At 42.4% G+C, this 27,767-nt stretch overlaps 1 protein-coding gene across 1 annotated transcript in view; it reads right to left on the reverse strand.

Moving 5' to 3' along the window:
* Positions 1-21,857, reverse strand: part of SAMD5 (sterile alpha motif domain containing 5) — a gene marked incomplete at both ends in the record, with an annotated part of 41,209 nt that extends 19,352 nt beyond the window's left edge. The window contains one exon of the mRNA XM_081094038.1: positions 21,393-21,857. Within this exon, the coding sequence (XP_080950164.1) occupies positions 21,393-21,857 (465 nt within the window). The remainder of the gene's footprint in view (positions 1-21,392) is intronic.
* Positions 21,858-27,767: the final 5,910 nt, after the last annotated feature.

Raw genomic sequence — 27,767 nt, forward strand, 5'->3', positions numbered from 1 at the left:
TATACCACCCATGAAGACTATTAAAATAGTACCTATCTTTCCACATCTCTCCCACACCCACCTGCACCCAGTGGATGTAATTCGGATCACAGCAGACTCTGCAACATCAGTATTAAATCTCCTTACTAAAAATGACAAAGGTGTGTCACCAAATTTACAAAACAGGAACCATGAAAACTTTCTTACTTGTGTCTATGAGAACTGAACACAGGATGAGCCCTCCAAGCCATTCTAAGGAATGGCAATACTATGAACATAACTTCCTGTGTACGTTTAATAGCGAATGATTTAATAACTGCCTCTTAAAAATATTCTGTAATCACTGGAGTTCACATGAGCATATCTATGTAGATAAAGTATGTATTACATCACATGGCTGAGCATGCAGTGTAATCATCCTATTAAAATCAAAGTTTCTATATACTTACTATGACTAATTTGCCTGATGTCCACAATGGAGGCTACAACCGTGAAACCAACAATCTATAATAATAAAAGGGTAATATACTAATTAAACCAGACAAAGCCAGTGCCAGAGGGAAGCCAGCCCGGGTCCCGGGTGCCAGAGGGAAGCCGGTGCCGGCAGCCAGGGGAAGGAAGGCCTACTCTTGCACAAATTTTCTTACATCGGGCCTCTATTTTTCTTATAATAAGACTGTGCCACTATAAGAAGTCTTTTTATAAGTTAAATGCATTATAAATTTCTAGTCACTGTAAAATGGCACCTTAAGGGCATTAGTGTCCTGTGAGTATCTTTATAATTTTAAATATATCTTTTCTATCTTTAAAAAGAGTGCCCTGCTCTCCTTGGAACTTTCTTTCCTACTCTACACGTCTGCTTGTGTTTTACAGCCTCCTGGAATGCCTCCACTTCTCCTTCTCCCAACTCAGATCCAGACCGGACTCAAATGCCATTCTTTAGGCTATAAATTCCCAGATCAGCCCATCCTGAAGAATTCATTCTCCTTATTTTAGACTCTTGGTTCATTTAAAATCTAGCGCGATTTTCCATCTTTGCTGCCTTAGTTATCACTTACCTTATACATTTAATATTTCACAAATTTCTGTCTTTTCTTATCAACCACTAGAAGTTCATCAAGAAAGAGCATAGATATGTATTGGAAGTATTAAAAAAAAATTGACCATAATTCTAAATACTTAACATTTGCATAATTTTAGGCCTCAAGTTATTTAGACCTAAATATTGTATATTTTGATCATTGTATCCAATGTGGCTCCAAGCAATTTAAGCACACAAACACCGACACAAAGACTCCGTACATTCTTTAAAAATTAAATTTTTGTACGCCTATAGAAGTTCAGTTAAATTACAGAATTCTGACTTTGTTACCATTAGAATTTTCCCCAGCAGTGGAGTCATATCTGCCATGGTGCTCTCAAGTGGACTTGTCAAAACGTACATGCATTTAAGCAAATCAATACTAGCAAAGGCCAAGTGGCACATCTTTCAACAGAGAAAAAGAATTTTGCAGCTAGAAGGAATGTGACTTCAAATCATGCTTTTGTCATTTTATGATCTCAGGACTTTGATTTAGCGGTTTAAAAAACCAGGATGAGGAAGTAGGGTTAGAATGACACCGGATCAGTGATTCTCAATCCATGATCCTCAGAGTTACCCAGGCTTTGGGGGGGGGGGGGGTAGGGGGGCTCCTGTTCCTTGCCCCAAGAATTCATACACACAAGCTACTTTTGACGATCTTTTTGGCTTTGGGATTTCTTATGAGATTGCCTCAAAAAGGGTTCTACAAGAAAAAAAACACAAAACATTGCAAATCCCAGTCCTTTCACTTCTGACATGGCACATTTCTACAAATGCTCTCATTTTGTAAAGCAGAAAACTCAGGCTGGAAAGGTGAAGGGCTTGCCTCCCTCAGAGCCCAAATCTAAAGTAGCCAATGGCAGAACAGGGATCTGATCACCCTATTCACTTACAACCATTCCCCCCAGTCCTAGGTGCCGCAGGCCATCTCCACACTGTGGCCGGTGGAGATCTGCCCTCCTAGCCCACCCACGTGCTGGTGCAGGCCAAGGACTTGCCCTGGGGGGTGTGATGGTTCATTTCATGTGTCTACTTGGCTTGGCTATGGTGCCTGGTCTAGATGCTGCTGCCAGGTATCTTTTAGATGTGATTAACATTTAAATCAGCAGACTTTGAATAAAGTCAATTACCCTGCATAATTATATGGGTGGGCCTCTTCCAACCTGCCAAAGACCCTAAGAGAAAAGACTAAAGCCTCCCCCACCCCCACCACCAAGAAGGAATCTGGAAGGAATTCTGCCTCCAGACTGCAACATCAACTCTTCTCTGGGTCTCCAGCCTGCCCTGCAGATTTCAGACTCACCAGCCCCTACAATTGTGTGAGTCAATTTCTTAAAATGTCTCTCTCTCTCTCTCTCTCTCTCTCTCTCTCTCTCTCTCTCACACACACACACACACACACACACACACACACACACACCCTTTTGTTCTGTTTCTCTCAGATAGGGCTCTTCATGGTAGACCTGGAGTGACTCTGTCTTCTGCCACCCCTCTGTTCTTGGGAATCCTGTAGTCTCCCTTCCCAATATCAGCCTGAAAGCCTGCATTTGATCCCTTAAATGTTCCCTTTGCTTGATCAAAGGCAGGTCTACCATGAAGTTGAAGCCTCAGGGCTACTTACATGAGTTTTCTCAGGCCTTTTACCTAATTGTATATTCTGTTCCTTTAAAAAATGGCCTTCCTCAATTTTAAAAGCTTCATGCCTCATAAAACCTTGCTCCACCCCTGGGCTCAGTGGATTCATCTGGGCCCTGCACTGGAGTCTGAACTCTAAATGTGCTCACCTTGCCAATGACAGCGCTTCCAGACTCCTTCCCTACTCAACGCCTGACCATTCCTGGGCCATGCTGCACCGCACAGCTGTATACCATGGGAAGCCAAATATAACTGTTCTTCCAATCTCGGCCGAGAAAAACGTCAGTTAACCTTTACTACCCAAAATCATAGAAGTTATCATAATAGGAAGGCCTCAGTGTGATGCTGCTGAACATTTAATAGCTGGCTCTCCAGGGGTCATGGGTTGGAAATATATGTAAACATACACATTCATATATTTATTATAAATTTTACTGCCATGAAGAATATGTAGCATACCATTTACAAAAGGATAGTAAACTCTATAGTATGCCTTATTGTAAATTCCACTTTTCAATTGCCTCCCACAGAATGCTTCTGCTGACATGGACTAAATTCTTCTATATTATAATAATGAGTATAGTTCTGACATGAATGGTGGTTGATACATTTGTATACATTAGTGAATAAGACGCAAATGGAGGCAAGTGTCCTTTTAGTGAGCATTCCATTCAGGGCGATATTGGCTGGGTGCGGGGCCTTGGGGCTAAAGAGCTGAGCATCACATGTGCCTGCCTTCACATCTTAGGCACTAAGCAGATAAAGCAGCAATTATCGTGCTAATAACATGAAATTATAATTAAATACTGCAATTTCAGGCAGAATATTTTAAATGCTTTGCCAAATTCACTCCTACAAGGTACATAATCATAACTGGCTATTATAACTTTAATGTAGATTTCCCATGTGGACTGGACTTTACTCACATAAACAAGATTAAAGTATTTTTCCAAAATATTAGGACAAAAATTAATTGAGCATTTTAGAGCCCAAAGAACCTCTCTAATCCCTAAATTTTTTAACACAGAAAAAAAATATTCTTTTTAAATCTTTGAAAGTTTAAATTTCCTGGGATAATTGAAATATATATTCTGGTTTTGTTATATAGACTTCTCAAGCCAGAAAGGATCCACAGTAGGGAAAAAAAAAAAAAAAAAAGGCAGACGTTTTATAAACAGAACACTCTTTAACGGGGCTGTAGTCAAAGATGGTAGTTTACAATTTTAAATAAGGCTAATTGTAAAGGAAAGTAGGTCAAGTTCAGACAGGGGTTAACTTGGAGATGTGTACCATGATTTTGTGGTTCTCAGAATAACACATCAAGACATTAAACAGCAGAAATGGCAAAGAAGTCTGATTATGCAAAACGCCCAGAGCTCAGAACCCAGAGCATGGCTCTCCTTCCAGTATTTGGGAAGCACTGGCCAGGCCCCACATCTCACTAACTCTTCAACTCCAGCCCAAGCCACTTTCCACGCCCACTCTCTTCCTTTCAGTAGGTGATGCTTAGCATTTACAACAAATCCTTTGTCTGCAAGGCCTGCATCTCACAGGTTGCTCTGCTTATTAAATCAGTTACACAATCCTCAACACTAACCACAAAGATTTAAAAACCAAACGAAACAAAAACAAAACCACAAGCCAGTTGTGGCTGAGGAGGCAGGGGTTGAGGCTGCCTGGCATGTCTCCAAGATGCCAACTGAAGGAAGGAGTTGGATGGCTCCAGAGGGCACTGCGGGCTGCTTCACTTCGTACTTCTCTACAGAAAGGAAATGAGAACTGACATGTCTATCACTTAGGAAAAGCTGTCTGCACCTGCCTCCTGCACACTGCACGCTGCACACAGGCCCTGCTCCAAGGTAAATGCCAACAAGTACCATGTACGTGTGTGCGCTCCTATTAATGCGATTCCTGCCCATGCCACCTCTCTGTGTGTTTGAAAATATGAAATCAATTATTACTAAAGAGAAATCTCAAACACAGACAACAATTTCCCTTCCTGTGGCAAAGACTCTTAATATGTTTGTTGGATGGTTCTGTTTGTCATTTTTTTAAAGCAGAACCTGAATGTCAGGAAAATATCTTTCTGTGTATGGTAAAGACTAACGCACTTTAAAGAAAAGCCTGCCATAGGAAAAAATTCTGAAGAATCCCAGCTGTATATAGTATTTTTACTTTTATTGATTTCTTAGAGAGAGGAAGAGGGAGAAAGAGAGAGAAACATCAATCTGTTGCCTCCTGCATGCGCGCTGACTGGGAATCAAACCTGCCATCTCTTGGTGTATAGACCAACAAACTGAGCCACCCGGCCAGGGCTGATATTTTTAAATGTCCTCTCAACCCATCTCTAAAACTAATAAACCTTTCTTACTAATGTTATTCTTTCAAACATGCAATATAAATCATAAGTATCTCTGTTACCATTTTCATTGTATAAACTGGAAAAACCCTGAAAGAATTATTTCATGATAATATTCAAAACAGCTTTACATTACAAAGCATTTATAAATTCCCAACTTGTTTCTGTTGGATATTTTTAAATGTTCTAAGATGAGCATGGTACCAGCAAAATAAGTGAAATGAAAAGCATTAATGTACACTTTTACTCTGACATGGAGACAAAGTAGGCAGGAAGTACAAGAGGTCCAATAAAGCCATGACTAATGAGTGTATCCAGCGTTTTTTGAGTACTACCTTTGCTGTAGGCAAAACTCCTGGAACCTTCCCATGATGTTATCTACAATGAAGCAATAATGACATTCAATGTTTCTGTGTATCTTAACATCACAAAGAAATAACTTATTTGTGTGCATACGTCATAACTAAGACACTTAGAATTTATACTACTAGCAGAATCAAATGTCTAATTCCAGAAGCTAAATCTACCTAAGTTAGATGTAAATTGGTATTCATCAAATTATTGGAATAAAGTCAAGAAAAGCTAGTCTTCAATAACAGTATAATACAAGAATAAGTAGTCCACTTTATGTGATAAGGTTATAAAAATAATACTCATGATATTTTTAAAACATGTGAAACATATGATTGCCAACTAAAAAAAACTGATTTATTCAATTTGCATAAATATGGCTGCAAAAACTAATATTTTGCTAACAAGTCTATTGCTAACATGCCTGTGAACAGATCTATCATTTTCATCTTTAATAATAGCTAACATTGAATACATATTTGATTAACTTATTGAGTGCTTACTACATACATATCAAGGACTATGCTAAGTGCTTGACGTAAATTTTTCTCATTTAATCCTCAGAACAATCTTATGAGGAAGGAAACATTATCTGCCCTTTAGAGATAAGGAAAGAGTGGCTGACAAAGGTTAAGCCATCTGCCTGAGGTCCTATAGATCAAAAGGGAGGGAGCCTCATGCATCTGACTTGAGAGCCTGGCATCCCATTAACTGAATGGTTTAGCACTTGTTTAGTTTGTTATTCTCTAGTAAATGCCATACAGTGGTGCTATGGATTTATGGTCATGGTTTCCAAACTTACTTAAAAGGACTAATATGGACTGCTCCTAGATTTGCTAGAAAGTGAGCTCTTCACTAGGGATCACTGTCACTAGGCAACAATCTAGTTCCATCAGCTTCTGAGCAATTAGCCACCTCAAGTCTTAGATTGAAGCTCAGTTTCCAACCACATGTGATCCAGACTGACTTAAGCCCCAACAACACGACTTCATGTCAGGTGGTATAGCATGGATAAAGCTCCTTAGGTCAGTGCTATGGGCTGAATTGTGTCCCCTCCAAAATTACTATGTTGAAATCCTACCCTCCAGTGCCTTGGAAGGTAACTGTATTAAAGACAGGGTGTTTAGCCCAAGCAGTGTGGCTCAGTGGTTGAGCATTGACCCATGAATCCGGAGGTCAGGGTTGGATTCCAGATCAGGCACATGCCTGGGTTGCAGGCTCGATTCCCAGTTGGGGGCATGCAAGAGGCAGCTGCTCAATGATTCTCTCTCATCGTTGATGTTTCTATCCCTTTGCATACTGTTTTTCACAGTGGCTGCACCAGTCTGCATTCCCATCAACAGTACACTAGGGTTCCCTTTCCTCTACATCCTCGCCAGCACTTGTTGTTTGTTGACTTATTGATAGTGGCCTTTCTGATAGGTGTGAGGTGATATCTCATGTACTTTTTATTTGTATCTCTCTGATGATTAGTGACATTGAACATTTTTTCATATGTGTATTGGCCATCTGTATGTCCTCTTTGAAGAAGTGTCTATTCAGGTCCTCTGCCCATTTTTTAATTGGATTGTGTGTCTTCCTGGTGTTGAGTCATATAACTTCTTTATATTTTTTGGAAATTAACCCCTTATTGTATGTATCACTGGTGAATATGCTCTCCCAATTCAGTGCATTCTTTTTTCCAATTCTGGGAATATATCCTAAGAGTCCCTAAACACCAATCAGAAAGAATATCTGCATCCCTATGTTTCTACTAGCACTAGAGGCCTGGTGCATGAAATTCGTGCACAGGTGCGGTCCCTAGCCTGGCCGACGATCAAAGTGTGAGCGTTTGACATGAAAGGGCAGGTCCCAGCTGACCTCTGGGCCCTGGGCAGCACCTGGGCCCCCAGGCCCTAATGCACCCCCCTCCGCCTGAGTCATGACACCCAAGTTCCCATGTGGAGGTGAGGTGAGCTCAGCCGGACACCATGGGCCAGGATGCAGGTGGGCCTCTGGGCTGCCCAGTGGTGCCACATGGAAGCCAGGCAGGCAGCGCACTCTCTTCTGGCCGGCCTCGCAGACCAGCTCCTGCGCGAAGCCATGGGGAGCCCGACCAGTCCCTGCAGTCCCAGTGGAGAGGTTGCACAGGTGTCATCCTGGGGGAGGGTAGCAGGGGGAGTGAGAGTGAGCTCGGCAGACACCCTGCATTCTCACCACACCTCCATCCCCATCACCCCCTCCCCCAGGTAGCCAGCGAGAGGTTGCACTGCGTCGCTGACGCCTGCCATGTTCAGCACCGCCCCCTAGTGATCAGCACACGTCATAGCGAGAGGTTGAACTCCCACTTGAACTTCTGGTTGAGGGGACAATTTGCATATTAGGCTTTTATTATATAGGATTATTTACAAAAGCCAGGATCTGGAAACAACCCAAGTGATGTTTTTACCTCTATCCCTGTTTCTAGTTTTTTCTCTGTCTCCATATCCTGAGCATGTGTGTGTGCACACACACACAAATACATCCACAGATTCATTTAAAATCTCTAGGAAGTCACCCACTCCCTCCCCACAGCTATTTTTCACAACTGGAGGACAGACAAATCCCTTTACACAAGGTTTTCAGGCAGAATTGCATCTGATGGGTTCCATGGGGTCTGGGGTCAGTACACCTGGATTCTAAAGGAGATCTGCTAACTGTGGTTTTGGACAAGCTACATAAGCTCTTTGAGCTTCATTTTCCTAATTTATTCAACCAGGATGGCAAAAATAGCATTTCCCTCCGGGGCTGTTATGAGAATTGAGTGAAATAATGTGGTAAAGCAGTCAACACATAATATAAACTGTTACCACTATTATTATTCTACATATTTCAAAGCCATTTTCTTAGGTTATATGTGAAGAGGCCTCCAACAGCAGGAAGCAAGTCTAACTAAAAATAAGTAAATCTGGGTGGGAATGGAAAATAATATTTTAGCTTTCAAAACTCTACAGGGAGAGCAAGGGAGATGGTGCAAGCAGGAAGAGAAGTCCCCTCCAGCTGTGAAGAGGAATATCAAACATTCCTAAGTAATTAGCATCTGGTTGAATTAAGAATAAGTCTAATTTTCACCATTAATGAAATCAAAGCACAACAAAAGGTTTTCAGAAAACAGGCTGAGCTCACTGTTCTAGGAGCCCTTGCTTTTTCTATCTGTCTGCTTTCAAAAGAACACCATCACTCTCCCCTTTTCCCCACAAATCACTTTTAAAATACATATTATTTAGCACGTTAATCTCAAAACAGCGATGTTGGGGGGTGGGGAGGCATGGAGACAGAACAGGACTAATATGGTTCAACAGTTCAAGCATGTTACTGTCAGTGTTTTAATAAACAACCATGAGAAGATCAGAAGATTCCATCCAACACTGTTTTCAAGGTAAGTATATCAATAGAAGGGATCAGATTAATACACTGGCTCAAGCTGCGATGCCAAGAAGTGGCAGTAAAATCTCTGATTTAAAATGACACAGCAATAAAACTCAAAGTGAATGGCACCAACCTAACTCCAGCTCTCCATCACCTCTCTGTAATGAAGTAGATCTCAAAAGAGTAATTACTTTGCATACCCTCTGGCTCAACTCTAATCTATAATGGATACAATATGCATATCCTGAATTTTTTCCTACTGTACAAGCCTAAACAAGCCAGAGGTAGAGTGAGTTTGTGTGAGCCCCAAGAGCAACTAATTCCATCCTTTCGTCAGATGCCTTATAAACGACAGTGACTAGAGCACAGACCTTGGATGCAATGAACAACTCACCAAATTAATGACTTTTTCTCTCACATTTACGTAGAGTGACTTTTCACCTTAACCAGATCCTGCAGAAAGCGAGTCCCAGAATGCTTGCTGGTTTTTTAACGTAAAATATATTTTCTCTTCATAAAGATTAACCATGGTTTTATTACATCCTGGCTATGAAAATATTGCTGCTACTTAATGCAGTACGGACTTTTGTCAATCAGGAGTTTCCCAGAGGAGCGCTTCATAATCCAGCAATGCTCCGTTCCTGTTGATACATGGTTCCTTTAAAGTGGCTACATCTTTACTGCATGATTGATGGCTAGCTTGGGAAACTTGGGATGCCTCCATTTCTGCAAACTCAGCAGAATTCAGCACCTGCTGTGGGTATGTTCTCCAGCCATGTACCATTCCTGTACCCCATCTTTAATCCTTGCTTCAGTGACCTTTAAAAAAAAAACCGTTCCATTTGACCTATTAACAAATGTGTAAATGTAAACCAAAGATTTGTTATAATTATATTTCAACAGAGGCTTTTAGTTTTATGTGTGTTACACATTGGGCTGTTGTTTCTATGCAAAGCCAAACCTTCAAATTAAGATGAATGCCACTTCCATTGCTTTTATACGGGGTTTGAACTCAGCATGGCATCTGGCCCCATCTGTATTTTCCACTGAAAGGCCTGGGAAGGGGCAGGGGCAGGAGCGAGCAGATGAGCTGATGGGGAGTGGGGGGGCAGAGGGCAGTGAGTGCAAGAGTGGGAGGACGCTGTGAAAACAGTAAGATCAATAGGGATTCAAACTAACCCCTCACCCCCTTCAGAGTCTCTGCCCTCTGGTTCAAAACCAAAATGTCTGCACGAACCAGAAAACTAAACTGTGACCCACAACTATGTGACTGTTGCCTTTTGAGCAACAAGGGTGTGATGCTAGTCCCCACATATCACAGCGGTCACTGCCTCTTTGTGCTTATGCGACAGAGTGCAACTTCCAAAAAGCTGTCCACAGGGAGCCAACTGGAATACACAGGGGTGGGCAAAAGTAGGTGAATTAGCAGCCACCATTGCCTAAAAGATAAATCATAATGAAGAATACAAAATAATATAGATAAAAGTACAATCATTAATAAATAAGTAACATAAGAAGAAACTGTTTTGCGTAGTCGCAACTGTAAACCTACTTTTGCCATATATCATGGCAATTGTCAAAGTGGTTATCAAACATAATGCCAAACATTATTCATGAAAGAAAGAACATGGAATGTAAAAGAATGTCAGGATGATCTGGGAGCAAGATTACAAAATTCCTCCTTTCACTTCTCAAGACATCATTTCATTGTTTACTTCACCTCAGCTATGTAAGGATGGTTTACTAGTAGAAAATCTCTTAATGTAAAATGTAACAATGAAATGCCCAGTAAGAAGAAGACTCAATTATTTTTAGTTGCTAAAAAGACATTAGTAGCATCAACTATTCCCAGTAAAAATGCCTAAAAATTAGGAAATCAAAGATGCCATTTTAACATCATGAATATCTTAAGATGGCATGCAATAGCAGAATAACAACAAACCACCTGAGCACTGCCATTAGAATTTGGAATAAAACAAGGCTATGTCATTACTATTATTATTTAACACTGCTATATAAAATTCCAGCCAAAGCAATAAGACTAGAATACAGAAATAAAAGCTACAATTCCTGTAAAGTAGGTGATAAAATTATGTTGTCCATATGATTCTGTATATCATCAGAGCTTTCCCTTCTATCATGTGCCAAAATAAATTTGAAATGGATTAGAGTTAAATGCAGAAATAAAATAAAAAAATAATAGGAGAGATAAGTAAGTAGTAACTGATTTTGGACTAGAGAAAGGATTTAAAAGGATAAAAGTAATCACAAAAATATAGGTTGCTTACCTCTGTTTCTCTACTAAGAAAAAAAAGAAAAGAAAAACATAGGATGCAAATGACAAACTCAGCAAAATATTTTTTCTTTTTTTTAAAAAAAATATTTTATTGAATTTTTACAGAGAGGAAGGGAGGATAGAGAGTTAGGAACATCAATGAGAGAGAAACATCGATCAGCTGCCTCTTGCCCACCCCCTACTGGGATGTGCCTGCAACCAAGGTACATGCCCTTGACTGGAATCGAACATGGGACCCTTCAGTCCGCAGGCCGACACTCTATCCACTGAGCCAAACCAGTTAGGGCAGCAAAATATTTTCAATGGTTATACCAGGAAAAAAATTATATGTTGTTATTTAAAGAGCTTTTTGAAATTATGAAAAAATAATATCAACAGAATGGCAAGGACATGAACTAACAATTTAAGACAATGTGTTTGCATTGTAAATAACTTCATAATCATTAGGTTATATATAATGTTACAAGTATTAGCAAGAAGTTTTGAGTGACTACTTTGTGTCAGATAGTCTATACATCCCTTTACATATACTGCCTCACTGATTCATCACAATAGCCTTCAGAAGTAGATAATATTATACCCATTTAATAGATGAGGCAACTCTGATTTAATAAGATTAAATAACCTGTCCAAGTAATTGATAAAAAGGAATTCATGCTCAATTCTATCTGAGACTGTACCTTCTATATTCCTTCAGTTTGGAGGAAATAACTAAGATTATTGATAAGGTGGAATATGTAAGAGTGTTTAAATTTTGGACATCCTCCCTTCCCCCTAAAATCTCGTAAAACTCTTAAGGTATCGCCACATTCCCCAGAAAAAACATCTCTACAACCTCTGTGCAATAAAGATTATTTTGCTTAACATGTAAAGAACGCTTGCTAAGCAACTGAAAGAAGTCTGACACCAATAGAAAAAAAACAGGCAAGCAGCATGAACAGATAATACATAAATATAAAAAGCCACTAATATGAAATTATCTCAACTGGTACTCTAAGAAAACTCATTTGAAGAATGATGAAATACTATTTTTCAAACACATTTTCAAATATAAAGTATAATATATATATATAATATATATACATATATTATATATATATATATATAAAAGGCTAATATGCAAGCTGTCTCCTTGGGAGTTTGACCAGGACACCAGTTCGATCGCTTGTTATGACATGTGCTGACCACCAGAGGGCGGCATGGAATGAAGGAAGGCCCCAGCCAGCAGCCTGAAGGCCCTGATCAGCCTTGATCACCAGCCAGGCCTAGGGACCCTACCCGTGCACAAATTTCGTGCACTGGGCCTCTAGTAATCAATAATAGCATGGGTAAGGTTTCAACCCAATAAAATAATTAAATTAATTATGACACTAAACTAAGAATATGTCTTAGTATTAAAATCATTTTAAGTGATATCCGCCAATCTGCCAGCATAGGAATAGCCTTCCCTTATCCACTTACAATGTAATACCAGATCTGTGTAAATGTACAAGACAGATATTTGTACATATAAGTGATTTTATAGAAATACAGTGTAGTGTTAGAAATTATGATACAGACTTTTTAAATTCCTAATTGATCTGCTTCATTGTTCTACAAATTTTCTCAACTAAGTGTTACTTTTCAATCAGAAATATTTTCAGTTTTTTATTACAAACATAATGATTTGTTCATTCAATAAGAACACCTTAAATCAAAGTTCTTTTAGAATTTACAAAGCAACTTCATAAACATTATTCCACTTAATTCATACTATAACACTTTGAGATAGATACTGGCACCATTTCACAGAAGAAATAACTTCTCTTAAACTAATATGATCACACTTCTGAAGTCTTCCAAAGACAAGACAAAGGAAAGGGTTCACAGATAGGAAAGGGGTCCTTACATCTAAAACAAAACTTTAAGTCATAGCTTGGCTGACAGACAACTCTAAACAATGTCAGAAATAAAATATTCCTCCCTGAAAACAATCTTTTGCTGGCTTAAATTCTCATTGCCACAGTTACAGTTACAGTTGAGTTTTGATGGTATGTGTGTGTATTTGCGTCAAATTCGCACCTTTGTATCGCCTATCCTTGAATAAGCATTGAGATCTACAGGGGAATTAATTCAGGAAACTCCTAAGTTATACAGTTGGATCAACCCACAGACTTGGTACAACAGTCCTTTTCAAGAACAAGTTTGTAAAAGTGGTCATGTCTCCCCCACGGTACTACATATTCCTAAGTTTAACAAGGGATGTGAAGCAAACAATACCAGCACCATGATTTAACAAAGCAACGAAACAAAACTCCAGTTACTTAAATTCTATTATTCTTATGCGACCACTTGGAGTTTTATTTGTGTTGAAAATTCAAGACAGTGAAATAATACAAAGTGAAAGGTGTACTGCTTTACTTTGATTAAATGCAAAGTCTATTTCATAGATGAAATATTTTTACTTAATTTAAATGCTTTAAACTTGAAATATATTCTTTATTTTAATTGTTCATTGCTTTAAAACTAAAGAAGATATCAAGAAAATAATTACTGTATATTAATCCTTGACTATTATTTAAAATAATTTTGTCAAGTAGAGGTGAATGTTATAAAAGGATACACTTTTGGTGTGAGATATAGTAGATACACTTCTAAACTTTATTATAAAGTTATCCTATGTTCTAAGGAAAACACCTTATAACTTGAAAAATCTGCTCATATGATTTTGGTAAACAAAAAATATATATAAATTATTTTCTTTATCTTTCTGACATGTTCCAAATGAAATATATCTATTTTTTATATTTATAACTTTATAGAAACAAAACAGTAAGGTTATTAGAACTCATTAGACCATTTATTTCAATTAGAAGCAATAATGAAAACTCTTTAAACTATTGATGTCACTTAGCCTCAACATAAGAGAGATTGTATGTGAAATTCCTCTTGGCATGACCCACAGTTATTTGCCCTTAATCATTTTTATATTGATTGAAAACAAGGATTCCCTTCCTCCACTTCCCAGGCCTCTCCAAGTCCAAATTAGTGGTTGATCTGAAATAGCATTTTTTTTTCCATAGCACTTAGAAAGTAGCTGTTAAAAGCCTTTCAACAAAAGTGCTAAGAGTAGTAATAATAAGGCTTAGTTATACCCAATGACTTGACAGTGTTTCTGCAAACGTCATGACCTTGAGAAGCTATGACGATCATGGTTCCTGGTGAACTTCCCCTCACCACAAGCAATGTTCTTCCACATATCTTAGGATACTCCTTATTTATGTCAAGGACCAGCCCTGGCTGAGTCCATGTCATCTGAGTCACCTTATTTCAAGAAAATTCATTTCAGAACGTATTTCTGGTCAACCAGGATCTGAGCACTTACATCATCTAAAAAAATTTTTTTACCAAAATCGCCCAGCCAGCGTGGCCCAATGGTTGAGCATCAACCTATGACCAAGGAGGTCAGGGATTGATTCCCAGTTGGGGCTCATGCCCGGGTTGCAATTGCAGGCTTGATCCCCAATAGGGGGCAGGCAGGAGGCAGCCAATCAATGATTCTCTCTCATCATTGATTTTTCTATCTCTCCCTCTCCCTTCCTCTTTGAAATCAATAAAAATATATTTTTAAACAATGTTATTTCTTATTTTTCATGGTATACCTTAGACAACTACCTAAGAGCTGACAAGGGTAATGAGGGCATCCTTAATACTGCTACCTCTGTTTTTAGCATTTTTTTTTCCCACTCAAATGTAAGGATGAAAGAATGAGCACAACTATGACTTCATTAAGACCTGAGATGGAAATGTAGGAAAGAGAGCTTTCAAAGCTCAGGGCAAGCCAATGAAAAGCCAAAGAACACCATGAGACTACTCCCCAGATCCAGAATAACCCATCAAGTACTGCAGCTTACTAATAGCTGGGCACAATTTACCTAATTCATCTCCTTTAGGGCCACAGTCACCTTTACACTAATTATCTATTCAGAGAGTCCAAGATTAGTGCCTTGCTCTTTACAAATACATAAGGAATTGCCTTTTTTATTTTGAAAAGGCTGTTGAGGAATTCCATATTAGCAACATGGATACACACCAAGAGCATATTTTTAAGGGTTTATACGTATGAAAAGGATTCAAAATATCATAAAATCTAAAACCAGTTTGTCAAAAAATACTCATCTTATTGTCAGGTTCTGTTTTCCATTTCACATATTATTGAATGTCATTACTCTTAATTGTCTGATTTGATTCCAAATTACTTTAGCTATTTACCCCAAACAGGATCCACCTTAGAAGAAGGAAGGCTTGCCACTACTCAAGATGCTCTAAAGAGTGTCCTGCAGGTGTCAGTTTCAGAACTGTTTTGAGTAACTGAAACACTATCATTGACCCAGTGAGCTAATTTTGAATATCTAGATTCTGAAATGTTTATATATTTTTTAATTTAATCTTCACCCAAAGATATATTTTTACTGATTTTTTTAGAAAGAGAGGAAGGGAGATAGAAACATTGTTCAGTTGCCTCCCAGACATGCCCCGACATATTCCAGTTTCTCTTATCCTTAAAAAAAAAAAACCATACAAATCCACAAAACTCTTCCCTCCTTTCTCCAGCTGTAGCCTCAGTTCTACCGTCTCAGCCCAATTTTGTTTAAAAAAATTGTCTGGTGCATACAGGAAATGGAATATTATTCAATGCTCAAAAAAATGAGTTATTCAACTGTAATTGAAAAAAATAAAATAAAAAAAGAAATTAGTTATCAAGCTATGGAAATACACGGAGGAAACTTAAGTGCATATTACCAAGAAAATTAGCCAATCTGAAAAAGCTACATACTGTGTGATTCCAACTATCTATCATTCTGGAAAAGGTAAAACTATGGAGAGAATAAATAATTTGTGGGGGAGGGGGAGGGCAGAGCAAAGAGGATTTTAGGGTGAAAATACTCTGTGTGATGACATAATAGAAACATGTCATACATTTTTCCAGATCAACAGAATGCACAATCCCAAGAGTGAGCCCTAATGTAAGCTATGGACTTTATAGATGATTATAATCCGATAATGTAGGTTTGATGGGGGAACTCAAGAAATTAAAAATGTTTAGCTGGAGTATATAGTTAAACGCGCCCTCTTAAGCTGGCAGTCAGACCTCCCTTTGACAGCCCAGGAGCCCTAAGATGCAGTCGGCCATCCTTAGCGCTGCCGAGGAGGCAGGAGGCTCCCGCCACCACCGTCGTCAGCCCGGCTTGTGGCTGAGCAGAGCTCCCTCTGTGGGAGCGCACTGACCACCAGGGGCAGCTTCTGTGTTGAGCGTCTGCCCCCTGGTGGTCAGTGTGCATTAGGGTCAATTTGCATATTACCCTTTTATTGTATAGGATAGGCTTGGCAATTAATGCAGGTAGAAAGGTATTGTTTCAGGAACTGGAATGTATGACTGGACCTGCCCTGATTTCAGGAGACACAATGCAATTCAACTTTTGTGCCCCAGGAGGACTGTAAGCGACCATGACAGTATCTGAGTCATTTTGCTCCAAGGAGAGGACATCCACCACCCAGGATGCAGAGAAAGAACCCAAGTTCCTTGAGGGCAAGGCTTTACCGGTCAGCAGGTGAAGGGGTGCTCAGAAATTCACAGTACTGCAGCTTTTATCTGATTAACCTTTTCCCTGAAAATCCAAATCTCTTACCTACTTTTTCCTGAATTCCAAACCCTTTACCTACACTTTCCTTTTCCTTATAAAGAGTTGGTTTGAGATAAGATGTAAGATGGTCTTTTAAGGGTATGTAACATGCTGTCCTCTCAGATTGCCGGCCATCTGAATAAAGTGCCCATAAAGATTCAATCCTTATCGCTACTTATTGGTTCTGGTAGTGACAGCACGAACACTGGCTTTTCCGGTTTCAGGCTGATCCATTGTCATAAATGTGCCACTCTGATGGGGGATGCTGATAATGGGGGAGACTATGCATGTGTGGGGCAGACGGTATATAGTAACTCTCTGTATCTTCCTCTCAATTTGCTGTGAATCTAAAACTGCTCTAAAAAAAAAAAAAAAAGTCTTACAAGCACCAAAAAAGATTGTGTTCCCTGTTCCTACTTCCTCTCATTGTCATATCACCTAAACCTGCTATTTCAGAGGTCCCCAAGAGTTTTCTACTTCCTATGAGTGCACTTCAGTTCTTGTCCTACCGGACCACGAGGTGCCCTCCTGACCGGTCCCTCCTCCTTATAGCCTCACTGTTTGCACCGGCTCCCAGAACACCACTTTTACCTACCTCTACCCTACCTCTCCACTCCCCTTTGGGCCGCCCTGGGTTCTTCTTTGTCAGCTTCATCTCCTAAATCCCAGTGTTCCCCAGCATCCTGTCCTGGTCCTTCCTCTCTTCTCCCTCAACAGCCCATTCATATTCATGGTTGCAATGTGCTGATGTCTCCCAAATCTAGACCTTCTGCCCCAGAATCTCTCCTCTGCTCCACTGCCAAATTTCCAAATGCCACCTACACAACTATGTTCCTCTATTCCACGGGCAGAGAGTATATGTTTAAAACAAAGCAACATTTTTCTTCTATCTGTTCTTCTCCTGGTCCCCTACCTCAGGGAATGGCATTGTAATCCTAAACCAGAAATCTGCAAGTCATCCTCACCTCTCTCCCCTCTGACCCCTATCATCTAAACAATCATCAGGTTCTGTCCATTCTGTCTTTCAATCACCTCCATTGTTCCTCTCCCACTGTTACCACACAGTCCTGGCTGTGGGCAAATTTCTTCTGATACTTCAGTGACTTCCTAATTGTTTACCTTGCCTCTGGCCAGGACTCATCAATAGCTCCCCTTCTTGGATACACTCCAAACTCCTAACTAGGACAGGGCCATCCAAGATCAGCCACTGTCTGTCTATCCATCTCTTACCACTTCCTCCCAGCATTCTGTGCTCCAGCCAGGCTAAATTTCTTTAAATTCCTGTTGCATGCTAAACTCCCTCCCTTTCTGGCTTTTGCAAACACTGTCCCTTCCGACTAGGACACCTGTCTCCTAGGACCCTCTTCTTCTTCAGGCTAAACCCACACAACCTTCAGTTCTCAGATTAAGTACCAGGTCTGGAAAGTCTGCCTTGACCTCACCTTCCTGCAAACTGGGTTGCATGCACGTGTCCATGGTAGCATGTTCCCCATCAAAGCAGTCATCACACAATCATTATCGTTCATTCCCTTTATGTCTTTCCTGCTAGAACCCAAGTCCCTTGAGGGCAAGGCTTCTGCATCCCGCCAACCACAGTAAACTGGAGCCTAGCAGAAGGCTTTGGCAGAGAGAAGCTTGGTAAAGTAATTCAATGATGTATGGAAAGCTTTGCCTAATCCCTTTGCTATGAAAACACTTTATCCTCATCTCGCTAAGGTAGCAATCACCACGGGCAGAGTAGCCAAATACAGGGCAGGAGAGGGACCAGAGTCCAGGTGCTATTTCCCAGCTCCTGGTTTTCAGACTTCCTTTGTATAACCAAGCGAAACTTACTTTTAATTTACATTTTAACTCACCCCAGGAGGGGGAAGTGGGAATTGATGATAAGATTTAAGAAAAATACCACTGTAGCACAGGAATGTCACCATAGCAAATCCTAAATTCTACAGTCTTGGGAAAATCTCTCAACTTTCTTTCCTCTGATTCGCTATTCCTGCCTTGATTGCCCTTTGTATAACCCACTTTCAAGCCATCTAATAGTCTCATCAAAGTGCAAAAAATCACAGGGATCAAGATGCAAATGCCCATAAAAGAAAGAAAGGAAAGGTGAGGCCTTCTCTAACAAGTAGAATTCCAAATGCGTATAATGAACTCCACACATTCAGATCATGACAGAGCCAAGGAATCTGGAGAAATTATAACATAGATCACATTTTAAAGAAGAAGTTCTAGCATTGTTTGCAAAAACATAAGCTGCATCAGAAAACAAATTCTGAAAGAATTAAAAATGCAAAACTTAATAAGCAAACTCAGAATGACCAATATGATCTGATACTATACACGTGTATGCTCAGTTTGGGTACATTAATCATATTTTAGTTTCAATTTCAGTGTTTGTTTTTCTTTTAACAAATATGTAAACATGCACTAACAGAATATTTTTTACAATAAAATTTGTCAGCTCCATTTTTTATTTGGTCCCCATTACATATGTACAGAACGTGAATGGGAGTCTATCTTTATTTTTCAAACATTATTGTTAGGGGATTTATATAGATGCTGACTGAAACAATTATTTACATGGAAAATAAGTGGCATCACAATGCGAGGTGAAATTTTCTTCTATAAATTGCACTCACTCAAATGCATGGCCATATTATACATTGATCTGGGCAGGAATCCACAGACCACAGCCTATGCCCAGATATTTCGTGTCCTCGGAATCAACCTTCTTCCACTGAGGAATCTTCTTCAGTTTCTATGTTTGATATCTAGGCCTGTCTTTTTAAGTATCATTATCCAAACGTGTTATTTCCAATATACCACTCTCAACTCCAACACTACCGCCCCCAGCCTTTGCCTTCCCAGTCCCATTACACATTTCTTTTCCTGAAGAATAAGCAAATCCTAATGACACCCCTTGTTCTCTGCCTCCCTTTCTGGCCAGGACTTGAACTTACCATGAGCCCAGGCACTCACATTCTCTCAACCTAAATCTACCTCACATCCTGGGCTAGAAGCCACAATAGTCTGACCTTGAACTCCTTTGACCTGCTGACTCCAGAAATGAGCTGTTACACTGATGGTCAAGTCCCTCTATCCACAGTTAGACATAACTCTAACTCTACCAGCCTGGAAAGTTATGCTCTCCTCTCCATTCCCCTGTTTTGGGCAGACATCAGTAACACAGTCAGAGTGGGTAACTGGACATGTGTCTAATTTGAGGCAAACTGTCCTCCAAACCTGTCTTCTATATAGTTTTTATAAAACAAATTTAAAAACAAGCAGGTTGTCTGAATTGCCTATCTGTTCTGCAAAATAACATACGGATAATGTTAAACCCTTTATTCTAGTCCACCCTAGATACTGTTACCTACTTTTTACAAAGTTTTTGCTGGAACTTCCTTAAATCCCAGACATTATGACCTGTACTCATGATTATAAAAAAGCAATGTGTGTGCCCAGGATGAGCACACATTTGGATGATCGGCATTTCCCTGGGAGGGTGCTGTGTAAGAGCCCCCCAGAGGGGGGAGGGGGGCTCGCTCTGCCTTGATTTTCCAGCTGAGGTGCCCTTATCCTGGGTAACACCTGGCAGGCTGGATCACCTGTACTGCCTCTTCTCCTCTACCTTTTAAGTCAGGACCCTCTACCTAGAGGGCTGGAGAAACCTAAATGGAACAGATTCCGCTGGAGGCAGAACTCTGGTGTGAAATAAGACCTTCTGTTACTTAACTATTCAACGCCCAAATCCACATTTCTGCCTTCCGCACAGAGCAGCTGCCAATACTTCTGGCTCCTTCCCTGAGGCTCCCTGCCCAGGGAATTCCTCACTGGGTCCTGAAAATCACACCTCCTTGTGCTGTGTCCTTCTCTCGCAAAGGCAAGGCCACTCAGACTTTCTACAAGTGGTAGCCGGACCTTCTTCACCTTTTCAGGATTGCTGCTACACCAAACTGGTGACTCAGCACAGTCGTCACAGCTCACGCTCGGTAGCCCCATGTCACCCAGTCTTCAGCACCTAGTACCTCCCTAAGCTTAAACTGAAGAAATGTATCCCAAGTGGACTCACATGTGTTCTGCTAACTTTTCCACCAGAATATCCAGGTCCCTGTTCACTTTTCAAATGTGCAGCAGTGCTGGGATTTGGTTTTACGGGATTGAGGACAGCAGAGCATGAATTCTCACTCTTCCAAGAAAAGAGTGCGCCAATTTGCCTTGGGAGTGTCTCCAAAGGTTAAGGAGAAGAAAGACGAAACGGAAGGCGGGAAATAAGGTAGACATTAACCATTCTCCGGGTACCCTTCAGACGCCAACTCTACAACAGGGTATCAGGATTGCCTGTGCCTTCGGAGAAGCACCATGAGTCCAATCCTGACAGGTGAGCTCGGGAGACCGCACGGAGGCTTGGCCCTCGTTTAGGATTAACACCTGGGTCCAAGTTCTAGTTACACCGCTAGACACCAGGAAGGGAGGAATAAAGAGCGAATATAGAAAGAACGTAGAAGAGAACCTCAGATACCCAAAGCATTCCTGCCTCCCCACAGTCACCTGGAGTGGGCTGACAAGCCTGGGCTGGAGCGGCTGGGCCGCGGCCCCTCCCGCTGCGCGCCCAGAGCCACCCGGGCGGCGCCTCCTTACCTTGCGGGAGTAGGGAGGCTTGCTCAGGTGGATGCTGTCACGGACCAGCTTATCCCTGATCATGATCTTCAGCTTCAGCTTGGGGTAGCTCACCAGCTCCCTGCCGAGGGGAGCGGTCGTCTGGCTGCGGGGGTCCCCGCGGGTGCCCTGGGCCGGGCCGCCGTACGGCTCCCCCCGGCGGCCGGTGGAGAAGGCAGCCGCGGGCGGCCCGGGCGGCGCGGGCTGAGGCTGCGGCTCCAACGTGAAGTAGAGGCCGGCGGCGGCGGCGTCCTGCTCCCGCAGCCGGCGCACGGCCTCCAGGATGCGGCGGCGGTGCGCGGGCGCCAGCACCCCGATGGCGTCCAGGTCCGGGTCCCCGATCTGCTTGCACACCTCCAGGTCATCGTAGCCGTTATCCACGAAGGACTCCGCGTACTGCGGGAGCTGCAGCGCTTTCAGCCACTCGTAAACTATGTTGGTGCACATGATGGGACGAGACCCCCGCCGGCACACACCGTCCCGGCGCCCGCGCGGCACGGGCGGACCAGTTCTTGGAACTTTTAATCCTCTCCTGCAAGGGGAGAGGGAAATGGCAGTAAAGTTTTCCTTTTAAAAGGAAGAACCGGGCAGGAGACAGAAAGCCATCAGAAGAATCCTGAGGACCCAGAAGCGTACACGCGGCAAAGTGAATTCCCCAAGCAGCCTGAAGCGCGCAGGCACCGGCGGTCGGCGAGCCGCTCCGCGCCGCCCCAGCAAGCGCCGCTGCCGCCACAGCCGCCGCGGGGAGGGGCGCGCGGCGGACGCGGGAGTGGGCGGAGGCGGGCGGGGCCGCGGCACACCCCTCGGACCCGCGCGGGGTCAGCGGCCCGCGGTGCCGCCCCGGAGTTTCCCCAGCAGGGGCCGTCCCGGGGCTGCGCGGCGCATCTTGGTTTCTGGCCGTTGCTGTCGGCGTCTGAACGCACGCCCCAGGCTGGGGAGGAGGCTCCTCCGCGCAGACCCGCGGCCGCCCAGGCGCGCTTCGTCTTCGCGAGTGCGTGTCACTGTCGTCCTCCTGGTGGGGAGGGGTGTCTTCTAAACTGCCAGGCTCTCGCGGCTGCTTGCATTGCTTTTCATATTTCTTTTTAATCCGATGTCTCCAGCCCGTGGAGATCTCTGCGCTCACTTCCTCTGGAGCCTCCCTGACTCCAGCTCGGGCTGCCCAAGGGCATGTCCAGTCCGCCCCACCTGGCTGGGCGCGGCTGTGAGGTCAAGTTCCCTTCTCCTTTCCCAGTCCGCGTTGGATCCCCCTTCCTCGCAGCCTGCGTGCAGATTGGAGCCCCGAGATCTGGCTGCTCCCGTGGACGGCGCTCAGTGCCCTTTGGCGGCCCTTTGGCCCCGCGAGTGGGAGCAAAGCGGGAACCGCCGGCGTCCAGCCGGCGCTGCGTGCGGCCCCTCCTCGCTGCAGCTGGGCGCACGGGGCTGCGGGAGTGGCAGGTGTTTCTGCCTGGCTCTCCCTTGCTAGGCCCCCGGGTCTGTGAAAGTTTGGGATGGGTGGTACTGTCCTCTCCGCTGACATTCCGCACGGCCCTCCACCAGCCTTTCTGCCGGGTCCTCTTATCCTCGTCTCCGCGATGCTTCATCTCCAGTCCCCCCACCCTGCATTCTGCCCGAGCGCCCCGGGTGGCTCTGCCCCCAGGGCACTTTCAGGCGTTCAGTCCTGCAGCCCGGGCGCAGATGTCCCTCTTCTGCCCCGGAGGTGTGTGAACATGGATACCCCACCACCCAGCTTGCGTTACCGGGGCGCTCAGCCGCCCCCGCCCGCTGCACTTTTCCTCTCTAGAGAATAACAAAATCATCGAGTGCAATGCCTGAGCAAGCGCCTGGGGGTGGGGACAGGAGCTGCAGATGGAACAGACCCAGTAGCTCCTATAAATTTCCCCATCTGACCTCTTTGGGGGGCAAAGAGAATTTTGGTCTAGGTACTCGGTTGGGCAGGTTCACTGTCTCCTCCCTTTTCGCAGAAGGACTGTTCAACTTCTCAACTGAGCTATCCCAGGACCTGAAATGGACTTTTCTGGAAGGAATCTGCGTGGGATGTGCCAGCCGCCAGCTAGCCGTGACCTTGAGCATTTTCTAGGCCTGAGCATTTGGCGCTTGGCAGGGAGGTCCCTCTTTCCCTAAATCTGTGCCTTTGGGGGCACAAATACCCTAAAGATCAGATGGCAGCTTCTTTTCCTTTTGCCCGAGACCACACCAGATATAAGCGCACCAAAACTATTCCCTACAGTTCCGGTGGCATGGAGTGGGCAGGGGGTGGGGGAGGGGGAGGCTGTCTGGGTTCCCAAGTCCCGGACTCACGGATCCCAAATTAAGAACAGCTGGCAGAAGGAGCCAGGTGATAGGGGGGAGAGGGGGATGAGGGCAAAAAGGTGTGGGGCTACCATGGCCTCCCCTCTCTCCTCTCCTCCAGTCACCCAGACCACCCTTTGGGAACCCGAGCTAGGGTCGCTGCCCCCCGCATATAGGTGGGCAGGTAGGTGCTCGGAGGCTGGAAACACACAGCCACCTCCGCCCGCGCAGCTCCCAATCTCTGCCCGGCCAAAGCAGGCTCACAGTGCCCCCTGGCGGTCGATCGTGCGAGCACATTTTAAAAGGCGGTGCCCAAGTACCACCGATTCTACTCAGCCCAAGGAAGTGAGCTTCAAGGCATTACATTAATTTACCCCCCGCCTTTCTTCTTCTTTAGTGTTTTTATGGAATTCATTGGGGGTGACACTGACTTTCAAGACCATACAGGTTTCAAGTGTACAACTCCATTAAATTCCATCTGCACCCTGTATGTATAGTACATATAATATATATGGCATGGACTATTATTATCAGTATCTTGCAGAATAAGAAATTAAGGCACCAAAACACTAATTTGCCCCCAAGTATCACTGTACAAGGTGAAGCCAGGGTTGGAACTCGAGGAATAAATGCAGTGCCTGTCTTGCAGCTCCTAACCTCCCAGTCTCCATCGTGCGCTGTGGAGCAAATGCCAGAGAAATTGGGCTGGTTGTAAGAAGGTGCTCTCTCTCTCTCTCTCTCTCTTTTTTTTCCTTAAAGACTAGGAAACCTAAAGCTCCAGGTTTTATTATTGTGTTGTTTTCTTTCCCAAGTTGTACGAAAAGTCCAACAGTGCTACTTCACAGTTCCTAGCTTGCTTTTGTACAGGCTTTTCCCCTTCGGGAGCTTACACATTCACCTTGTCTCATTAATCCTCAGTCAAGGCAGCAAGTATTTTTATTTCCATTTTATAATTAGGGGAACTGGTTTGGGGGAAGATGAATGACTTGCCCAAGGTCATACAGTAAATACAGAGAGGAGAACTAGCCTGCCATGTCCAAGTGTCGCCCCACCAGGCAGCACTGATTCTCCTTTATTTATGTGCAATGTCACTGTCCAATTAGGAAATAAAGCATCCTGGTGCTCTCTTCGGAAGCCTTTTATAAATTCATCAGTTGTTAATCAGTCATAAATAAAACTTAGTCTCTGCAACATCCTGCTATCCAGAGGCTTCACTAGTGTGAACTCTGGAAACACTGTCTACCAGCTATCCCTCTGCTTCTCTCTCTCCTACACTTGTGCAAACCCTCCGGCTTCTGTCTTTCCACTGCTTGCCTTTGCATATCGGACCTTTTAATAAATTTAGTTCTAGAGGCTACACCATGCAATCATTTGAGAATGTAGAAGTTTTATAGCCTAAATGTGTCTCTCTCCATGGCTCAAATCCAAAGTAAAACTGGCAAGGACACTTGGCTAATTTTAAGCTTCAGAGCTGGAGTCTCAGAGCCAGAAGGCCATTCGAGATCATCTGAAGCATCCACCTTACATGGAGGATGTCAAGGCTCAGGAAGGTGGGTATTTACCTGGGGTCACACAGCCAGTTCATGGCAGAACTGGAACAGAACCAGGTCTGCTTCCTCATATCTCTTCACAATGCACTGTGTTGCCTCATTTTTGCTGTAAGTGCCCGGCTGCTGTCAAAATCATTCATTTACTCATCAAATGTTTATTAAGTAGGCACTTCAGTGCCAGGCACTGAAGCAAAAAGAGTTTTTCTGCATTAATTGGAACTGGAAAAATCTCAGCATGTTAAATAAGTAGAGAATAAACTGATTGCTTTATATGTTAGTTCATGAAGTAGGAAGGTTACAAAGGTGATATTTTCTTCTATCTTTAATTAGTTATCTAAATTTTGTGAACCATAACATTAGACAAAATTTATAATGAGACTATATTTTACATCCAGACAAAGTGTACTTTAAAAAATCAAGTTGCTATTATACTCCTAGGCACAGCCTTAAAACACAAATTAATTTACTCAACACACATTGTCAAGTACCTATACTATTACAAGTATGTTTTAGTTGTATTGCTTTATTATAGTTGTTTCTTTTTATACAAATATTCAGGACATGTATCCTGCTGATTATTATTTAATATGTTTGGGGCCAGATGTTTTTTTTCTGAGAGAGGACTTCCTGCCTATTGAAAATTAATAAGAATGTGGGTTGTGGAGAAAGATTTTTTTCAGGCATCATTTTAGAACTATTTCATAGTGGTACTAACTCTGGCAAAATGCCTGTTGTTACTTTCAGTGTAATACATTAATGATAAGTACATTCAGGTTTTAAAATCTAAATATCAAAAAAAACAGCTTTTCTACTTTACTCAAATAACTTGATTTAAGGATATAAAGTGGAAAATAATTTGTTTTGAAATTTTCTTGGTGCCATTTTATTTCTAAGACAAATGTTCGCACATAGGGTGTATAAAAATTAAGTTCCATTAACATCTATTAAACATCAGTTTCCACAGTGCCTAGTTTTGTAAAAATCAAAGATATACAATATTAATCCTATAATGCAGAATATGTCTTGCTTCTGTTTACCATGAGCTACAAAAAGCATTGAGAAGGAACATATGCCACAGGGAGAAGTGAGAATAATGGACTTGAGTGATGGAGCAGGCACTCTGTTCTCCAGTGGCTGGGCAGGAGCAGGCTGGGTGGGGGTGTCTGTTAATATGTCTGAGCTGTATACATTATACTTGGGTGTGAAACACATATATGAAAGAAGGAGAGAAAAGGAACAGTAGGGAGTAGCCGCAGGATGCCAATAGATTATTCATTGCTATTATAATAGGCCAGTTTTTAAGGAAGAAAAGAAAAAAAATGTTCAAAAAGTCAGAGACCTGAAGGTCCCTAAAAGAAAGAGAGCGAAGCCCTGCCTGGGTGGCTCGGTTGGTTGGCGTGTTATCCCATACACCAGGGGCTGCAGGGTTGATTCCCTGTCAAGACACACACTGGGTTTGATCCCCATATATGAGAGGCAGCCGATAGATGTTTCTCTATATTTATCTATCTTCCTTTCTCTCTCTAAAAACCACCAATAAAAACATATCCTCGAGTGAGGAATAAAAACAGAATCTGAGAGGGAGAGAAAGAGAGAGAGAGAGAGAGAGAGAGAGAGAGAGAGAGAGAGAGAGAGAGAGAACGCCAAGCAAGACCCTAATAGTGACAGAAAATAAAATTCTTGTCCTCTTATCTCTGGTAACCCCCAAACATTCTATATTTTAAAATGCACTCATAAAGAGGAGTTAAGGATTAGTTCAGTGCTTCCTACAATAAAAATGATAGATGGAGGGGTTATTTTTGTTTGTTTGTTTTTTCTTTTAAATATTCACCTAAGGATACTTTTCCATTGATATTTAGAGAGGTGGAAGGGAGGGGGAGAGACACACAGAGAGAAAAATCGATGTGAGAGATTTTTGCTTGCCTCCTGCATGCGCCCCAACCAGGGCCAGGGATTGAGCCTACAATTGAGGTATGTGCTCTAGACTGTAATCAAACCTTCAGTCTGCAGGCCGATGTTCTATCCAGTAAGCCAAACTGGCAAGGGCAGGTGGAGTATTTTGTTAAATAATAATAAGTAGTTCTTAAGAGTATCGTGTGTGTGTGTGTGTGTGTGTGTGTGTTGTGTGTGTGTGTGTGTGTAGAGAGAGAAAGAGAGAGAGAACCTGAAGGGCAGATTATTTAACCTCATACAAGTAAAGTGATATTGACAAAAGCTATTTCAGGCAAGTGCAAGTTATTTGCATAATCACAACCATGAAATCATTCAATTTATGACCAAGTATCCAAATTGAATAATAAATGTTCATTGTTCCCATCTAGCAGTTTGTCTCCATTTTGGTGTTAGGATAAATTATTCCTGAGATCTATTTGGCTTTTGATGGCCAAGAGGTTGAAGGTTGTTACTTTTGACTTAAGGCAATCTTATGTGTTTATTAAAATTTTTTCATTCCTTCTTATTTGGGTTAAATTTGCTATTGAAATATTTACTCTATAACTCTTCAACCCTTAACTGATAA

This window comes from Myotis nattereri (assembly GCF_964212035.1).
Source record: "Myotis nattereri genome assembly, chromosome: 6".
NCBI classification, from domain to species: domain Eukaryota; kingdom Metazoa; phylum Chordata; class Mammalia; order Chiroptera; family Vespertilionidae; genus Myotis; species Myotis nattereri.